At 41.0% G+C, this 17,819-nt stretch overlaps 1 protein-coding gene across 6 annotated transcripts in view; it reads right to left on the bottom strand.

The window, feature by feature from the left end:
* The window catches only part of LOC119032634 (ELKS/Rab6-interacting/CAST family member 1-like), a 124,931-nt gene that overhangs the window by 59,863 nt on the left and 47,249 nt on the right, over nucleotides 1-17,819 (bottom strand). For 4 of the 6 annotated variants that reach the window (XM_037122051.1, XM_037122049.1, XM_037122054.1 and 1 more), the window contains 3 exons: nucleotides 14,011-14,022; nucleotides 3,781-3,916; nucleotides 1,353-1,484 (listed from right to left, as the gene is read on the bottom strand). In XM_037122051.1, the coding sequence (XP_036977946.1) occupies nucleotides 1,353-1,484; nucleotides 3,781-3,916; nucleotides 14,011-14,022 (280 nt within the window). The remainder of the gene's footprint in view (nucleotides 1-1,352; nucleotides 1,485-3,780; nucleotides 3,917-14,010; nucleotides 14,023-17,819) is intronic. The other 2 variants (XM_037122052.1, XM_037122050.1) reach the window with 1 other exon arrangement.

Raw genomic sequence — 17,819 nt, forward strand, 5'->3', positions numbered from 1 at the left:
GCATGGTCTTCCCAAGAAAAACAACAGCAAGAGAGAACTTTGTGCTATATATGTGCAAAAAAAGCCACATGACTAGATGTTTAAATGCTTTACAAGACATCAAGTGTTTACTGAAATGTTACATATTCTGTATCTGCTTGTTCAAATCATTAAAGCAGCATCACATTCCCAGACTCAAATTATCCATGTCGAAAGTGCTATTTCTTTGTGGTTGCATCACTACATCAAAAGGAAAACCCAAGCTGTCGAGAGCATCCTTTTAAACATGTTTCCCGTAGTTTTTGACTTCGGGATCCTGACTAAAATAGAAATGTAGTTCAGTGAGTTCCAAAAGAAGATAAACTCATTTTCTCAGCCTTGTTATATCTTTATTCTTCAAAGCAAAGAGGGGCAATTTCCCTCCGTCTGCCCTTCATTTCCTTCCATCCATCAGCTTGTTTTTTTGCCCACGTTCTGTCTGTCTATCTGGAATGTATTCTTCTGTGGCACCATGGACGAGGATGTCAGCCGTAAAACGTGTGTTTGCATGCCTGTCTTTATGTGTCTGTCCAGAAGTAGCCCGGTAAGTAAAGGCCGGAGAGGACGGCCAACATTTCGAGGCAGCAATAACAATGGAGTCCAGCCATTCTGCCAACAGCTACAGCGGGCCATGTTTTCACAGGGCAGTTTTCATCCATACGGTCCATGCTGTTTTTTCCCACTTGTCGAAACCCGTCCAGGCTCTGAGGAACATTTCCCATCTCTATGGCCTCGTTAAGTCGCTGGTACCCGGGGGAACGACACACTCCCACTGGTCTGAGGTTGAATCCACTAAACCCTTCCCCTCTGAGCCTCCCTTAACACTGCTATGAGCTTACCTACTGTCTCAATATAGATAAAAGCGACTACAAATTGGAGTGGTCGGCTCCCGCTCCATTTGAGAAGAAGCTGTTTGTGTGTTGCCGGCTGAAGCGGACAAAACACAAGCTGTTCTTTAAATAGGGATGTATTTACCTCTCCTCTAAATGAGGAGTGACTGGGCAAACACACACGCGGAGCCACACCTGAATGAGCTCAGTTGGCAAGTGTGTTGCCGCTGCCATTAGCCACTGTTGGCACAGCAATGTTTAGCTATGTCAGAAAGAGGTTTTATGTTGACCTAGAGATGTTTGTCTGTGTATGTTTCCTTGTGTGTCCCACAAAGACAGACAGAAACGAAGGAAATCCCCCGAACTGGAGACATTGGTGTGGGTAAATAACTGATAGGGGTTGAGTTTAAGGAAGGGTTTGGGTGACACATTCACTGGTTTGAGGTCAGGATTCTCCTTAAACATGCAGAACTATGACACGTTTTTATTTTTGAGAGACGGTACCTGTTTCTCCGAGTGTGTGCGTGCCTGCTCCTCCTGGGCGAGGACCACCTCCCTCTCTGCTGTGATCTGAACGCTTTCCCTCAGCGCCTCCTCCAGCTCCTCAATGCGCTCCTCCTTCTGACGGAGGGTGTCCTACGGAGAGAGAAAGGATGCAAAGTGAAGAGAGCACAAACTGTTACAGCGCTGTGGCAAACAGCTGATTAATCTAGTTCTCTCTAGGGAGAATTAGTTTAGTTCAAAAACTGGGAGTGACTTTAGTGGTGTGGAAGTGGTTTGATTAAAAATTATCAGGTGTACAAAAAAATCAAGACAAGAACTGATTGTGACAACAAGAAGGGACAATATGATGCATTCATTTCACCACCTCAGGCAGAGAAGCATGCAAGAAGAGCTCAACAGCTATTGTAAGCACTAAACTAAACATACTCTACAGTATTTAGTCATATTTTCAATATTGTTATGGCAGAAATCCTCTGAAATATTGTAACACTAGTATCTTCTTCAGGGGAACATGAATGTCCACGTTTTGCTTCCATCCATCCAGAAGTTTAGTAGACAAATGTACTTAAAACCTCACAGTGTTGGTAAGCTTCATCCTCTGGCAACCATGACTGTCTGTACTAAATAAGATGTGAGCAGTGAGTGAGTTATTTCATTTTGGACAAAAGTAATGGACATCCATCCCTAAAAACACAAACAGTCATTGGCTCCAGCTTCTTAATGTCAGTATTTTCTTGCTTTCTGTCTTTGGCCTGCTATTTATGTCTGGGAGATTGTGATGACCATTTTCCAACATTTTACAGACCAAAGATAATTGTTAAATGTAGCCCTTGATACTTATAATATATACTATTATGACTTATGGCTAGAGTTTTCTCATCCTGGGTCTTAAAATAAAATCTTAGGGAGGCTTTTAATTTACGCCTACACTAGCTGTAAAATCAATTGGCTTAGTCATGTACAGTTTGAATGTTCCTTGATATAACATCCGTCGTATCTGTCAGACTATCACGTCAGTTTCCCTGTCACATGCTGCTTGACATGTCCCCAGAGTGAAAACCTTGGACACACTAATCCCAGTTTGCCGCTGACTGGAAGGAGCTGCGAAAGACTCACCAATTAGACAATCTGATCCCCATCTGGCTCGGAGGACTGTCAGGAATTCCCAATCACACATGAAGCTGTTTCTAACTAAAATAACTACAGGAACTCCCCACAAGAATTCTGCATAAAGAGCTTTTTGTCCTCGCGCCAGGCAACTGACTTTTCTGGTTAAGGGAATAAGTGATGGAGACAGAACAGGAGGGAGAGGATGAGACATTACGGTGGCCATGAACAAACCTCCAGGACATCTCCAACACATGTGCTGCAAATCTGGATCCAGCATTACTTGGTGTCTAACTATGCAGACTGGGATGAATTATAATTGGATTAAATCTTCTTATTGTATTGAATTAAATTTACGGTCAGAGTTATACTCACATTCCATTTGCAGCCTTCAGCGCTGCTTAAACTATGCTGAATGGCTTTACAACTGACACACACGCTAGTTATGGTTGTGACCACTGCGGTCTCCTCAGTCTGAGTGACTCACATAGCCATCAGCTCATCTCCTAACCACACTCATACACATAAATGACAACTTCCAAACTCCTTAAACCAAAGATCAATCATAGCTAGAGGCAGCGAATACACTCACACTCACATACACACACACACACACACACACAAACACACACATACACACACAGAAAGAGTGTTTTCATCTGCCTCTAATCATGGAGACCACTGAGGTTAACGATTACTGGAAGAGGAGCGGGAGGAGGGTGAAGACGAAGAAGAAGAAAAAGAAGGAGAAGAAGAAGTCAGGGAAAGTTGAAGGCATAGGTAGAAAATCCTGAAAGCTATAGAAAACCCCATTAACATCCGTCACCCCACGCATGGCTCGCCTTCATCCTGTGGTCACTTGACACCTCGGCAGACAATTAGGAGATGCTCCCATACCACAGGAAGCATTTTAAAACCCGCAGCATTCACTTCATAGTTTAGTTTGTGGCTCCCTTGAGTCTCCTCTAATCACCTCTCCTCCTCACCTCTTTCCTCCTTCGACCATTTTCCCCCTCTCCATCTCCCATCTGCTCTCCCTGTCAATCACCCTCTTTAGTTACCCCTTCTCTCACACAATCCCCGAGCGAAGGCTGCATTGTCTATGTGTGCGTGTGCATGTGCATGACAGCGAGTGTGTTTGACATTGCCTCAGGCTGCTCCCTGTCACAATTGTCACTTTATGATGAAGCCTTGTTGTGATAGCAGACAATATTCAAGGTAGGACATGGAAAGGAGGAGGAGAGAAACTTTTTCTGTCTCACCCTCTCGCTACCCCTCCTCCTCCCCCCCATAACCCTCCTTTAACTTCCTCCCTCCGTACCTTTATCTGCTGCGAGCTCTCGTTCAGATTGTCCTCTCTCTTCTTGGCGTCCTCCACCAGCTGGGCGTTCCTGCTCTTCTCCAGCTGCTCCTTGTGTTTCAGGTTGGCCACCTTCTTCGACTGGTCCTTCATCTGTCTGCACACACACACACACACAGAATACATCGTCCATGTCAATGCATCAGCTACAAATAGTATTCCCAAACACTCCCTGGAGACGTGAGTCATGCTACATTGTGCAAAGTGTTGAGAGTCTCAGCTCCCAGTTCAGTAATTATGTTTTTCAATACAAAGCTTACTAAAATCATATCAGCTCTGAACTAATGAAATTAACATAGATGTCAAGAGAACTAATATGGTACTGAAAGACATGTCTAATCATTTAAAAAGGAATATTTCCCCATTTTGTGACAAATTACAAGTCTTGTATGTTTGAATGGTCGCTTGTTCTCACTCCTCCTTTTGTTCACCTCTGTTAAGTTCAAAAAGTTACAAATTGCAATATCAATTAAAAAAAGTGGATGCAAAAAATGCAAAAGTTTGCCATTTCACTATAATATACCCAATTGCAATTACTGTTAATATGATTTTCTTGTATTTCTTTCAGCCCAAATACATTTTTAAACCAAGAAGTCGACAGTGTCAAGCTCATTTATAGCGCTATTTGGTGTAATGTCTTATTACCTCATGTCTTGTCTAAAGTGAAAGAAAACGAATCACTCTATTTGTGGATCGGGGAAAAAGTTCATCAGGGCCCAGGGGATCACTGCTTGCTTATTTTCAAGGGCCTGACGTTACGATAGAGCCATTACTGTGAGGTGCTCCTTCACTTGACTTCCTTCACTTGGTATAACTCACCACACAGCCAGGCTTCTATACATTGTCCCAATATAATACCACTGCTTATTTATTATATCAACACTTTCTCTCTCTCTTTATTTCCATTGCCTGTTTATCTATTGATTTAATCATTTCTGTACTTTCTTTATCTGTCATTCATTTTCTCTTCTTGTCTCTTTCATTGTCACACATTGCCAGTCTGCTTGTGGGTAAGCGAGGAAGGTCAAGCAACCGTTATGAAACCATCTTATTCCGTCTAAGAATTTGTACAGCACTTAGTTACTAAAACCAGTAAAACGGTTTCCACAAGGAATCAGACGAGAAAGAAATAAACTGTAATCTAAAAGTAGGAGTTTTGAGAAAATGGGCAATTGGGCTTGTAATCATTTAGTCATTTAGACTGTGTTCCAGAAATGCTGAAATGACTCAATCAAACAGTGGTGGTCTTCCTAAGATTCTGACCATATAAACTCAACATCCTGTTGTTGCATGTCATTCCTCCTCTGTTATCCCCTTAATCTTCTCAAATAAATAGAAAAAGAAAGCTTTTGAAAGCTGTCTCAGTACTCTAAATTGAAAAAGGCGCTATTATATCCAACACAATCCAAATGCAAACCTTAAATTAGAGAAGACATGCCTCATCCTTAACAGGATCGCGTTCTTTCAGATTTGAAATCAAATCAAGAAGCTGTTTATAACAAAGCAGAGAAGCCTTAATAAGTACTGAATTTATGCTTTAACAGTATTAAAACATCATCATCGACCACACGTGTATGCACGGACACTCAGCGGCGACTCCCAAACGACGCCTGTGTTCACAGTTCCTGGCAGGTCACACAAGTGCAGATGATATTTAATCTACAGAGTCAAATCATCTCCCACCTAACATATTCCGACTGTCTGTTATTGCCATTAAGATGATACTGCAAGACAATCTGATCAACTATTCCGTGCTGTACAATGAAATCCCTCTGGGCCAATATAATGTAAAGATCAGTCAAGGAATTCAATAAAAAGCTACGAATTAATGACTAGATGACATCTGAGATTTCTCCATAGTGGGAAGCTCCGTTCACGGAGGGATTACTGGATGTCGGGAAGTGGAGACTAAATCATCATCTGGGGAACGAAGAAAAGAGCGAGAGAGAGAGGGAGAGCAGAATGGGGGAAAGAGAGGGAGAGAGGTTCCTCATGGGAGCAGCGGGATTGGTTTAGGGTTTAATCCTTGTTTAAGCTGTCTGGAAGCCATTGTGGCTCTGTCACAGACCTATCAGCTATCACACCAGCTTGACTTGATCAGGACCTTTCATACCTCTCATACACACACGCACACATGTGGACTAACCCACGCTAATGCCAGCGAGGTTTAACAGCGTCTACTGAATCATGACACAGATGAAAGGTAAGTCAAACACAGAGGATGGATGTGGAGGCGAACACGTGTAGGCGCACATCCAACGGAGACAAAACTAAACCGCTGACTAACGCTTCAGAAATTGATCAAACTCAATAAAAGTCATTCTCGATCTGTTTGAGTCTTTTTGTGCTTTAGCGGTTTTTTAAATATGTGTACAGTACGTCTGCCTGCGCTGTGCAAATGTTTGTGCATGTGCGTTGCTTTTAGCGTAACTTTTTACAGGCTCGAAGATAAATCTATTTTCTTCCGCTGCCTCAGCTGCCAGTAAAAGAGCTGAACTCCAGTGATGGGAAATCTGCACTGAACTCAGTCTCAAAGCAAAGCGTGGCTCTCCTGGGAAATCACTTTTACAAGTTGTACACTGCGTATTTTGTTTCCAAAGGTGTAAACAGGTTCCAATCATCACATGACCTTTGTCTTTGCACCACAAAATCTTGTTTTATTTTCACTGCTTCGCTCCTTCGAGTGCAATTCCTGTCTGAATTCATAAGAGCCTGATTTATTTGTTTATATCTTGAGTGATTTACATATTCTACTGTCTAAATATTTTATGACACCTTCTTTCTTTCATCTCTCCTGTCCATGCGAGTCATAAACTACCTGCTAAACTAACCTAAAGTAATGTGAGCAATCCATCAAATGGCTTTAACATCAGTATCACAGCCAGAAAAGTTGAGAAATTATATTGGCAGAAGATGGTAACATAAAATCCTCTATGTGTTTGCTAAAAGGTCCAGGGGGCCCAATTCCAAACCATCCGGAGAAATTTGGGAAGCTGGAAGAGAACTTGAAATGCGATGGCTGGGCCAAAACTTTCTCTGCTGCAGCACCTGGTTGTTCAAAGCTTGCAGAATAATAATCAGCGGTCTGAGCTGCGTGCGCACGTACGTGAGGGTTTTCTGTGCATTGTAAAAGCCTACATACTGCATCATGATCACATCCAAATTGGGATCAAATGTTAAACAGGAAAGCAGATGAAGTAAGTGTGGACTCACATGCATAATGGTGAGGGGTTTTTTGTTTCCTTTGTTCAGACATGATTTCAGTTTACACCCTGAATGTGGGATCATTTGAATATTTGGGATCAATTCTGCACCCCTACGCCCAGTGTGAGTGTGTCACAGGTCATAAACAGGCAGGAATGTTCCTATTGGAGGATATCCAGGAAGCTCCAACCATCTGGTTAGCTCTCTGAGGTTTCCCCCCTTCATGCTACATTTACTGTACGTATGTGAGTGTGTGTGGAATAGACTTTTCGTTTTCAGTGTTTCCTATTGACTCAACACTCAATTCCTACTCACACTTCCTTCTCTTCCCTCTTGTGCTAATGTTAAACACTTGCTGTGTCAAACCTTGTTTGCATGTGTCAGTTTTTAGCACGTACATCCTTTGCACGGGTAACTACAGCGTGTTCCTCCTTCATCTCTTCCTCCTGTCTCATCTCATTAGAATTTTCTTGCTCAACAAAACCAACACTCTCTCTCTTCTTTCTCTCTACCTCCACCAATTTGTCCCCTTTGTTTTGTGCATGTTGCATTGCACTCACACTGCATTAGACCAATGCACAAGGGCAAATGCGCTGCTCCTTTCTGTCCTCTCCGTACTCACTTCCTCTCCAAATGCAACATTACTCTTTCCTTTGGATGAGGTGTTTTCATCGGACCATGGACCATTTCCTCTCTCCTTTCCTCCCTCGATTCGTTCCACTCCCTCTTTTGTCACTTCCATCTCCTGTGCTTCACTCTCCCTCTGACTCCTTCAAACAATCACAAACTTTTTTTTTTATAAAATGTGTTTTCCATCTTCTCAATTACAATTTATAATCGCCATAAAATTCGAATTTATAATTCAATCATGCATCATTTTATTAGCTGCTGATGTTAACAGCTGTCAGTTAATAAGGCAACGTCTGCACACAGGAAATCACTGATGTGCCGACGGTGTGTGCTTCTGTATACGTCTTATCCTTTTATATGGGTTTAAAATACAAAGGAACTTCACTTTTGCATAAAGCTGAATGTTTCCCACTTTGGTAAGAGTTCATCTAAAACATTTTTAATATGCATTACGACAAATGATTATTACCATTTTTTTCTGCAAGTTGCATTAAACTGGCAATAGACACGTTTTCTGCTTTAACATATTATGAGGTAAATGATGATTGCACAATGTAATGGATAAGGAATAATCAAACCATCTGCCTTACTATAAACCACACCATCACTATGCAATTTTGTCTGCCACCAGGCACGCAGTCACCTGGGTAAAGGGTGAGCCATTAACTAAATGAGTGAATAAACTCACATTTTGTCCTCTGGTGTTGTTATTTGTTACACTGAGGAAAACATAAACAAGCCAGTCGTCTTTGCAACAGGAACGCCGACAAAATTGCCACTTGGAAACGCTAGAGGAAAAAGTTCTCTGTTGCTACTTTAAATTTAGGAAAACCAAATTTCTGTACAAGTTTGAGATACTATATCAGTTTTGTGTGTGCTTGTTGCAGTTCTGTACCATAGCTATTCAAATATTTTTTTGCGACATAATTACGGACATAATCAACATGTCATATGCATATTCCCCCATCCTGAGCTTTTTATACTGGATATCTTTAAAAACTTTGGGATGTTTTATTTAACCGCCAACTAGTTTGTTGTCTGACTTTGGATAAAATAAAATCATCTAAAAATGCTATACTTTGGCTCTAATGTAGCATTCCTTTTCTGTCTTTAGTCACCAGTCAAAATACTGCCCACAACAATACAATTGGTTACTTGCATGAGTAACACTCTATCAACATCGAACAATACGAATTTGCAAATTAAGTAGTAACTAAATTTCTATATCTAGTAATAATCTATCTAAAAAGTACAAGGAGTGTGGAACGAGTGGAAGTATAAAGCAGGAGAAAATGGAAATACTCAGGTACAGTACCTCAAAACTGCACTTAAATACAGTATATGAGTAAAGTGTAGTTAGTTACTTTCCATCACTGGTTGTTCTAAACTGTGACATAAAGGTTTTTTACAGCTCTAAATGTATAGCACACATCATGTGTCAACAACATCCTCTCTACCCCGAATAACACACCCTTCATGTGTTGTGAATTCCATTTTTTTAAAAATTGCAGTTGTGGATCTGCACATATTTAATTAAACACTTTCATTACACCCGTGGCTTCAAGGAGCAGAAGTAGCTCGGTGAACTCGATGGCTCTGCTCGGTGGAGGCAAAGTGCCATTTGAAGCTGTTTTAATATGTAAAATACTTCCTTCACTCTCCCTCTGAAATCGCTTTCAACAACTGCTGCGAAACCACAGGAAGAGGCGTAATCACAGGAGAGTTCTCTTCACCCACAGCGCTGTAAACACCACATACAAATGTGCAGTGAAACCACGTCTGCGCACACACAATCATACACTCATCGACACATGGTGAGAAGTCCACATGAAGGAGCAAATTTTCCAAAAAACGGTGCCGATAGTAGGGCGACATACATTTATAGCCGGTGCTGTCAACTGCTCCAAACACCACCAGCTTTGTATTAGAGTCTCTCGATTGGACCACACACACACTTATGCATGCAACTGCACGTAACATAACAACATGTGTCCATCGTTTGCACAGAAATACACACATGCAAACACGGTGGCAAATACAGTAAACACATGCGAACGTAAACACACGCTTACATACTTGTTGATATCACTTTGAACTTCTCAAACCTCGCAAAATCTCAAAAATACCCTCATGTATGAACCATTAACGCGATCATATATGCTATAAATAGACCCACATACATACACACAAATGTACAAACATAGATTAGCCCGAATACTGCTGGCAACTAGCTGTTAAAAAACATAAAACACACAAACATATAAACACTCTCATAAACTTCAGTAAAGCCTCCAAACTAAAGATTTTTGCCCTCCCTCATTAACATGCTGCTGATATTCAGGGAGCCACATTAAGGTAATATTAATATTACATTTGGAGTCCTGTATAAATATTTGATTAGAAATGCTCGGGGGCCTCATGTATGTTTACTGCACATAGTTCACCCAACATTAACATCAAGGATTTCCTTTTAACCATTCGGAATTCAGTATTTCCTTTGAAAATACAGGAAATATCGGTTTGGTTTACCAAGCCCAGATCAACTGTAAAACAAGAAATAAAAAACATGATCAAAAGCACTGTAGTGGAAGAAAAACTTACAGTACAAGTAGAACATTTAGGGAGGAATAAAGAAAGAAACACTCAAGGTGTTGTTTGTGGAATGACTAAAGAAAAATCCCTCAGCGGAGAAGCTAATTTGTAAGGTACATAAAGAGGAAAGGCAGCTAAGAAGCGTGTGTGTGTGCGTGTGTGTGTGTTCAAACTTCCGTGGAGTGGTTTACTGGAAACTAGCTGGAAAAAAAATACAGTGATACAACAGCAGGCAGAATTAAATGTCTTTTTTAATAGCCTCTGTCCTTATGAAAATAAATCACATGCACATCATATATTCATATTTCAGAGCTAACCATACAATTCAAGGCAAAGTGTTTGGATAATAGTAATAGTGTAAGCATGTGACAGAGAGCTGGAGTTGATCTTGGCAGTGTCTTTGTTTAACATGGAGAACAACACTGTCTCTGAATGAAACGCTGACACTCTGTTCTTTAGCCCCATAATATTCATCTTTTGATCTGAACTTTAGATTAGACTGTCGATGAGTCAACAGCACAAGAAGTTAATTATGTCTGAATACTTACAGAATGTATGAAATATGGATGGGCAGTCAAATATAGTAGCATTCAGTTAACCTTAATCTTCTGTTTTTCGCCATTATGATACAGAAAAAAATGCGTCTGGGAATTTATGATCAGTCCCTGAAACCGTTATCAGCAAATCTCCCCAAAAACCAAGCGTTGGGTGGGTTCTACGGGTTTACAGGCTACAACGAATGATTCATTTTCCATTACTGACTTATCTGTTGACAACTGTGTCATTAACTGTCAGATCAGATAGCTTGTTTTGTTTGACCTGAGGTCCAAAACCAAAAAATATTCAGTTAATTTCCACATATTACAAGAGAAGCACCAAAGTCTCACAATTTGGCAGCTATAAACAGGGAATGTATCCAGCAGTTTTGCCTGAACTAATGACAAACAATCATAATCATTTTTCAAAATGAATTTTCTGCTGATTGACCCATCAACGATTGTTGCAGTTCAAGTGTCAACAGCACTTTTTATACAGCACCACTGCATCCAAACTCCAAATAAGCCTACTTGGGATTTATCTTAATGGTGAATAGAGCTGCTGGGATTTCATCTTGAGCTTTGTGAAAGACTGATCAACATTTTTCACAATTTTCTGACATTTTATAAACCAAACAACTAACTGATTAATTAATAAAAATAATCGACAGACTAATCAAGAAGGAAAACAGTTGATGGTTGCAGCCCTGTTTGAGAATATTCGTATATATTATATCACTTATTCAACACGTTAAACATAACCCGTTATACTTCCTACTGTTTGGTTTATTAACAACCCTTTTTGGTTATTTAGGTTTTTAATTGCCCTCCTCAAACATGGTTCGCAGCACAGTAAAGGGTTACTGATTTAATACCTGTCTAAATGTTGGGTTTTAATAAGGCTAGAAGAAAAGAAAAAATGTAAAGGAGAAAGAGTGTTTGTGTAACTCTACAAAGCTTAATATGATAGGATAAGAACGCCTTCTTTACAGTGAGCAGCCACGGCAAGCTGTATTGTAGATGTGCCTGTTTTCTGAGCACAGAATTGTAAACAAAAACGTGTTTTTATTTTCCCTCAGAACTGCAAATACTGTGTATTTATGTGTGTGCAGGTGTTTTAATTAGATAACTCTCTGCAGTCATCCTCACTGTAGTGTTGTCACCTATTAGCTGGCAAAGTCCTTCTTGCATGTGTGTGTTTGTGTGGGAGACAAAAAAAAAAAAAACAATGCGCAAGGTCTGTGCTTGTGTGTGTGTGTGTGTGTGTGTGTGCATGTGTGTGCCTGTTGTCACCCATTAGCTGACAAATCCCTGCGCCACCTCAATGCTCAGAGTCATGCGGGACCTCAAAGGGATCACACACATACACACACAAAGAAACAATGCAATTCCTTTTAAAGCTACAGAAACCCTTGCTGTCAAACATTTGGCAGTGGATGAGGAGTTCCTTAGCCCAAGATCAAAACAGCCAGAAAAAAAAAAAAAAAAAAAACGAGAAAGAAAAAAAAAAAACACAAGAAAGGACAGAAGAAGAAAAAGAAGAGTTCTGTCGTCTACCAGACGGCAAGGCAACGCTAACTTTTTCTTTTCTTTTCTTTTTTTTCCCCCCTCTAGAGTTGAATCACACAACACCAGAACAACAGCAATGAGAAAGCTGACAAGACGGCAGGGGGAACAGTGGCTCTGGAAGTTGAAACAGAGCAAAAGAGCAAAGAAGGAGCTGGCACCGCGGAGACCTTTACAGCAGAGCAGAGCGCACAAAACACTCAGACCACCAGATTTATGCAGGAAACAGACGGCAGAAGTGGTTATTATGTGGTCGATGGCAATGTTTAGGTCAGAGAAATTTCAATATGACTTTGATTTGTCTGTTTGAGATGACCAAAATCAGACTTTAGGTTCCGCATGCTGAAATCTCATTAGAGAGCCACCTCCTGAGTGTAGATACGAATATTTAAAGTCAGAAAAGAAGACAAAAAATATGTTTTTTTTAATCCTCAAACATGGGCAGTTCTTTAGGCTGCCATACTCCACATAGAAAAAAGTTTTGATGATATCTGTCCGTTATATAAGAGGGTACAGCCAGCAGTCAGTTTGCTTATCATTAGGACTGGAAATAGGGGAAGCACAGCTTGCCTGGCTCTGTCCAAAAAATATACCGTACAGTAGTGGATGGAGCAACTGTGACATTACCCATCAATTTGTGGGATTTTGAGGCCTCAAATTTGGAATTATGGTGCTATGAGTCAGTTCCAATCAGCATGTTAGCAAACTGACAAACACAAGGTGATCATGCCCTAAAGCATACTCCGCTTTATTGTCTGTTCTACTCAAAATTGGTTCATGATTTAGAAAATGAACATCATGCTGTATTGAAAAAGACCTTAAACGAGAAATTTAGACCATAAACTCTTTAGGAAAGCTCACTAATTTATACTTTATACCTGTTTTTTTTTAAATCTATATAAAAAAATAAGAGTAAAAAACATAAATTGAGCTTTTACAGGCACTTTCAGGAGTCTCCACTGATTGCCTAACTCAAGATGACGACAATGGATCAGAGCTTGTTAGTCTGGACGGAGCCAGGCTGGCTGTACCTGCTGTTTACAGTCTTTATGCTAAGCTAAGCTTGCCATCTTCTGGCTCCAGCAAAGTAGCAGTTTAACAGTCTATTTGCAATGTTCATGGCAAATCTTGGGTTGCCGAAATCGTTGTTTCAACATTTCAAATAGCGTCTGAACTGTAGCAGTGACAGGAAACAAATGTGGAGTGATTTCTCTGTGAGAGCCACAAGGCCACACAGAAACCCACCAGAAGTCTGAGCAAAGGTTCACAGCTGTCCGAGTTAATGATGGTGATACACTCCTTCGACAATTCGTCTTGTGCGCTGCAGTAGCTTTAAATCTGAACTAAGCGCTGGTAACGTGACAAGATTAGCAGAGCGCCGCAATGGAGGGTGCAGGAAATAAACAATAACGTTTCCTCTTCAAAGAGGCAGTGATGTGGCAGAGGAAGAGAGCAGAGGGAAAGTCAAGGTGTCTCCTTCAAAGACCCACAGACAGACATGATGAGAATGATTAAAAACAGAGTTTATGACAGAGTGAGGAAGATGAGAGAGTGTCTTGATGCAAGGACAAGAGGTATGACAATGAAGGAGAGCGCAATGAGAGAGAGCGAGAGAGAGAGAGAGACAGTGACGGAAGAAGAAAAATAGGCGTGCAGTACTAACCTTGAGGCAAAACTGGGTAGAGCAGGAGACAGCGTTGCATTGTAAAGATAAAAGAAAAGGGAAAAGAGACAGAGAAGGAGAGGGAAAGGTGAGAGGGAAGACAGGAGTTGAGTGCTAGGTTAGCTTGATCACGATTCAAAGAGGTAAGAGATGAGAGACAGAGGAACTGACAAAAAGACAGCCAGAGAGACATCATTAACCATAGAGATACAGCGGGCGGCATACAGAGACAGGCATGACCAGGCAAACAGCTGGGCAGACAGACCAACAGACAGACAGACAGACAGTCACATCGACAGGTCAAATGCAGTATTAAGGCTAATGAGAGGCCCGCTCACCTCACATGACCTCTACAAACATTTAAGAGCACACACAGACACAGACGGACGAACGAAACTGCAATCACAAACTGTAGAAACGAGCAATTAGCCAATCAAAGTATGAGCTGGGAGCGTGCTCACTATGAATTATTTCTCCTTCAGCGGTTTTGATACTGCGGACGACTTGTTTCGCTTCCCGCTGGGCCCACTTGAGAAGTCCGCAGCCCGCGGATTTGTGAGGGAGTCTCAGCCAAAATGCATATGGCATGTAATTATTAAGATACGAAATTTGAAGAAAATCCACTTCCTAAATTGGTTGACCCCAAAATGTATTCCACACAATCGCTCCTCATATGTTTGGCTGAACTGGCAGAGCCCGAAACTCAAGGGTGAGCTTATGCCTGGGAACGCACACTAATGACGGCGTGCCAGAGACAAATTGTCCATTACAGAACAATATAACACGCAATAAACTTCTCTAATTTCCCATTACTCAGTTTTATACTCTACATCTCTCGAAACCTCCTTCATTTTTCTTTCTGTTTCTTCCTTTTCCAGTCTTTTTTTTTTATTTTAATGCTTCCCTCTCCCAACCATGTTGTCTGTTCTTCTTTTCTTTCTCTCTCTCTTGGTCTCCACCCGTTACTTCACTTCTGTCTCGCTGTTTTTTCTCCCTCCACTACCACACCTTCCTTTCCCTTTTCCTCTTTCCTTTCCTTCCCTCTCTCTCTCTCTCTTTCTCTCTCTCTGTTTTCCACTCTTCTGTCCAAATCCTTTATTTTGGCCATCAGGGCAGATTTTCAGCTCCATTTCCCCTCAGTGTGAAGTCACTCAGTCTGCTCCAATTACCATCCTAGTTACTGAAATAAATAACCTGGTGCCATTACAGCTGGATTTAAACAAGAGAGGAAAGAGGGAGGGTTGATTTTTACCCTTGTTTAACCCACATCTGATCTTTTCATTAGTAGTGTCCCCACTGCTCACTCGTAGCTCAGGGTTAGCAGCGGTTCCAAGCTAAGAGTTGGCCAGGAGCGCATTGTATCCTCCTCTGACGTACCTGTTAGCTCGAGGCTTATACGTCTTATAAATCACAGCTGGGTTAGGTAGCCATGGGACAGAGTAAGCATTAGTGCACTTTATGTTACAGGGCGAGTGCTTGCTGACTCAAAAAAAAAGCTAGTTGCTGACATTACAGGGAACATTTATCAATCCCTGGCTTTTCCAAAGCAACATGATTAATATTTTTACAGCTGCAAACCTCTTTGAGGAGCCAATAAAAGAGCAGCTGGGTTAAAAAAAACAGCTATTTAGTAACTTTGAGGGACGAGTACCAACCAAGACCGAAGAAACAAGAGCCAAAGAGTAGGACATGTACTGCCGGGCTTTTAAACAATGTGCTTTGCAGCATAAACTTCAACATAACACAAGCTTAAGGGATTTTCACATTTGGTTCCAAGATGCAAGATAAGCCAGTAAATACCTCACATTTGAATTATAAAGCCTCGCCATCTCAGGTAAAAGGTGGTTGCTACCAAGTGGCTAAATGAGGCTGCAGAAGTTGTCAGGGATATGAAACGTTATTTGGCCAAAAATGGAGACTCACCTACTCAGACCACTTACAAAAGTATTTGTAAGATGCTTAGCATTGCTGACGTTAAAGTCGTGCGACCACATTGTAGCCTGTTTATAGACAAACATTCACTTACCTATTCACAGCTTTTCACTTCTAGTGATTTAATTTACACACAAAACTGGTATTCATCTGTGAAGATTATCTTGCCAAACAAAATGTGTAATTATCATTAACTTGCGTTTGCCACAGAGCTAATTTTCAATAATAATCCAAAATCCAACTCAGAAAACTTTTGCAGAGGGGGGCAAGGTGATGCTAACCTCCAGGTTGGCCATCATCCCTGCATCACCCTATTGTTTAAAAAATGACTGGGACCTTTAAGTGGTAAATCTGCCACAGTTGTCATTGTTAGCTGCCTTATGTTTGAGCTTGAAAAGGCGTAGCAACAACAACTACGGACGGTGTAGCTTAGCTAGCAGCCCTTTAGTCATTTTGGCTCTTTTTATGACTGTTTCACCATGACAACTCTAAACCACAGCCTTTGGTTAGCCAGGGATGGATTCCCTCGTCAGACATCTAACAGCTAAATGAAACCACTAAATGTGGGGAAGTAAAAAGTATAATACGTCCTCTACAAACCACTTACTTCACGGTAATGACTGTGCGTGTGCCAGTGTGTAAAAAGTGGAAGTTACATTACCCCATAAAAATCTACTTAATCTTAATTTTACTATAACAAGATACTGTTCTCACAGATATGGTATAAGCCTGGATTTAATGGCTTTCCAGTTTCTTAAAGGCAGCCCGCAAAGTTAAGATATTAAATATCAGTTAAAGAGCAGCCATTATTTTATTGTAATCCACAGGGGAGAATGAAACATATCTCGATTGTAAGAGCTTAAGAGCCCAACCATCTTACATTACATGTTATCCACAAAGCTAGTCCTGCTGTAAATCTGCATCTGTGGCTACTGGCAAACTAAATAACACACACATGTACATTTTAAAAACCCACCAGTTTGAAGTCAGCAGGTGCTGAATTATTAATAGGCGAGCATTTCTACTGGCCAGACGGAGACACAGTGAGGAAACACTGAATCTCCCTAAAATCATTAACAACCATTAATCTTACAGTCAAACTACTGAACGCACAGACAGAGAGAGAGAGTGGAGTGAAGAGTTGGAGTGGGTAGAGATCATGTCCAAGGAAGAAACTGGAGGAGAAGATTAAAGAGAGAGGGAGCAGAGAGGGAGCAGACAGAAAGCATACGATAGTTCAGAAATCAAAGGCATCGAGAGGCGCAGAGACAGACAGACACACCAGTTTTCACAACCACAGACGGCTCTGATCTGTCTAACCCCGAAGACAAACTTTACTCACACTACTCTTACTAAAATATATTCCAGATCCAGCTCAAAAATTAGTGATTTAACCTTATTATTTAACTGGCGTCATACAGAAATACACATTAACCGACACACGGGGGTAAAAAAACAGACAACCAGAATGAAACATGTTTTCAGGGAGACAGGTAAACACAGAAGCAGGCAGGCAGGCATGCAGGCTGACAGGTAATTAGATACACACATAAAGAAAACACTGATTAAGATCACAACTAGTTTAGGAGGTAGATATAGAGTACACAGGCAGACATTAGTGAGAGAGGTTAGATACAGGTAGAAAAGTAGTTAGAAAACAGACAAACCATTCCTATTAGCATAAAAAAAACAGACAAAAAAAACAGATTGAACTGTCCAGACTCCTAATGAAAAAAAAGTGTGTGTTAAAGTCTGCGAGTCAGGCATCCTCTGCTGAAAGTAAAACAAAAGTGAAGCGTGAAAACAGAGCCACTAAATGAAAGAGTTGCATCATTGACAGGAACAGAGGCTCAAAGAGTTTCAGGCTACACAGCAGA

Source organism: Acanthopagrus latus, chromosome 14, assembly GCF_904848185.1.
Source record: "Acanthopagrus latus isolate v.2019 chromosome 14, fAcaLat1.1, whole genome shotgun sequence".
NCBI classification, from domain to species: Eukaryota; Metazoa; Chordata; class Actinopteri; order Spariformes; family Sparidae; genus Acanthopagrus; species Acanthopagrus latus.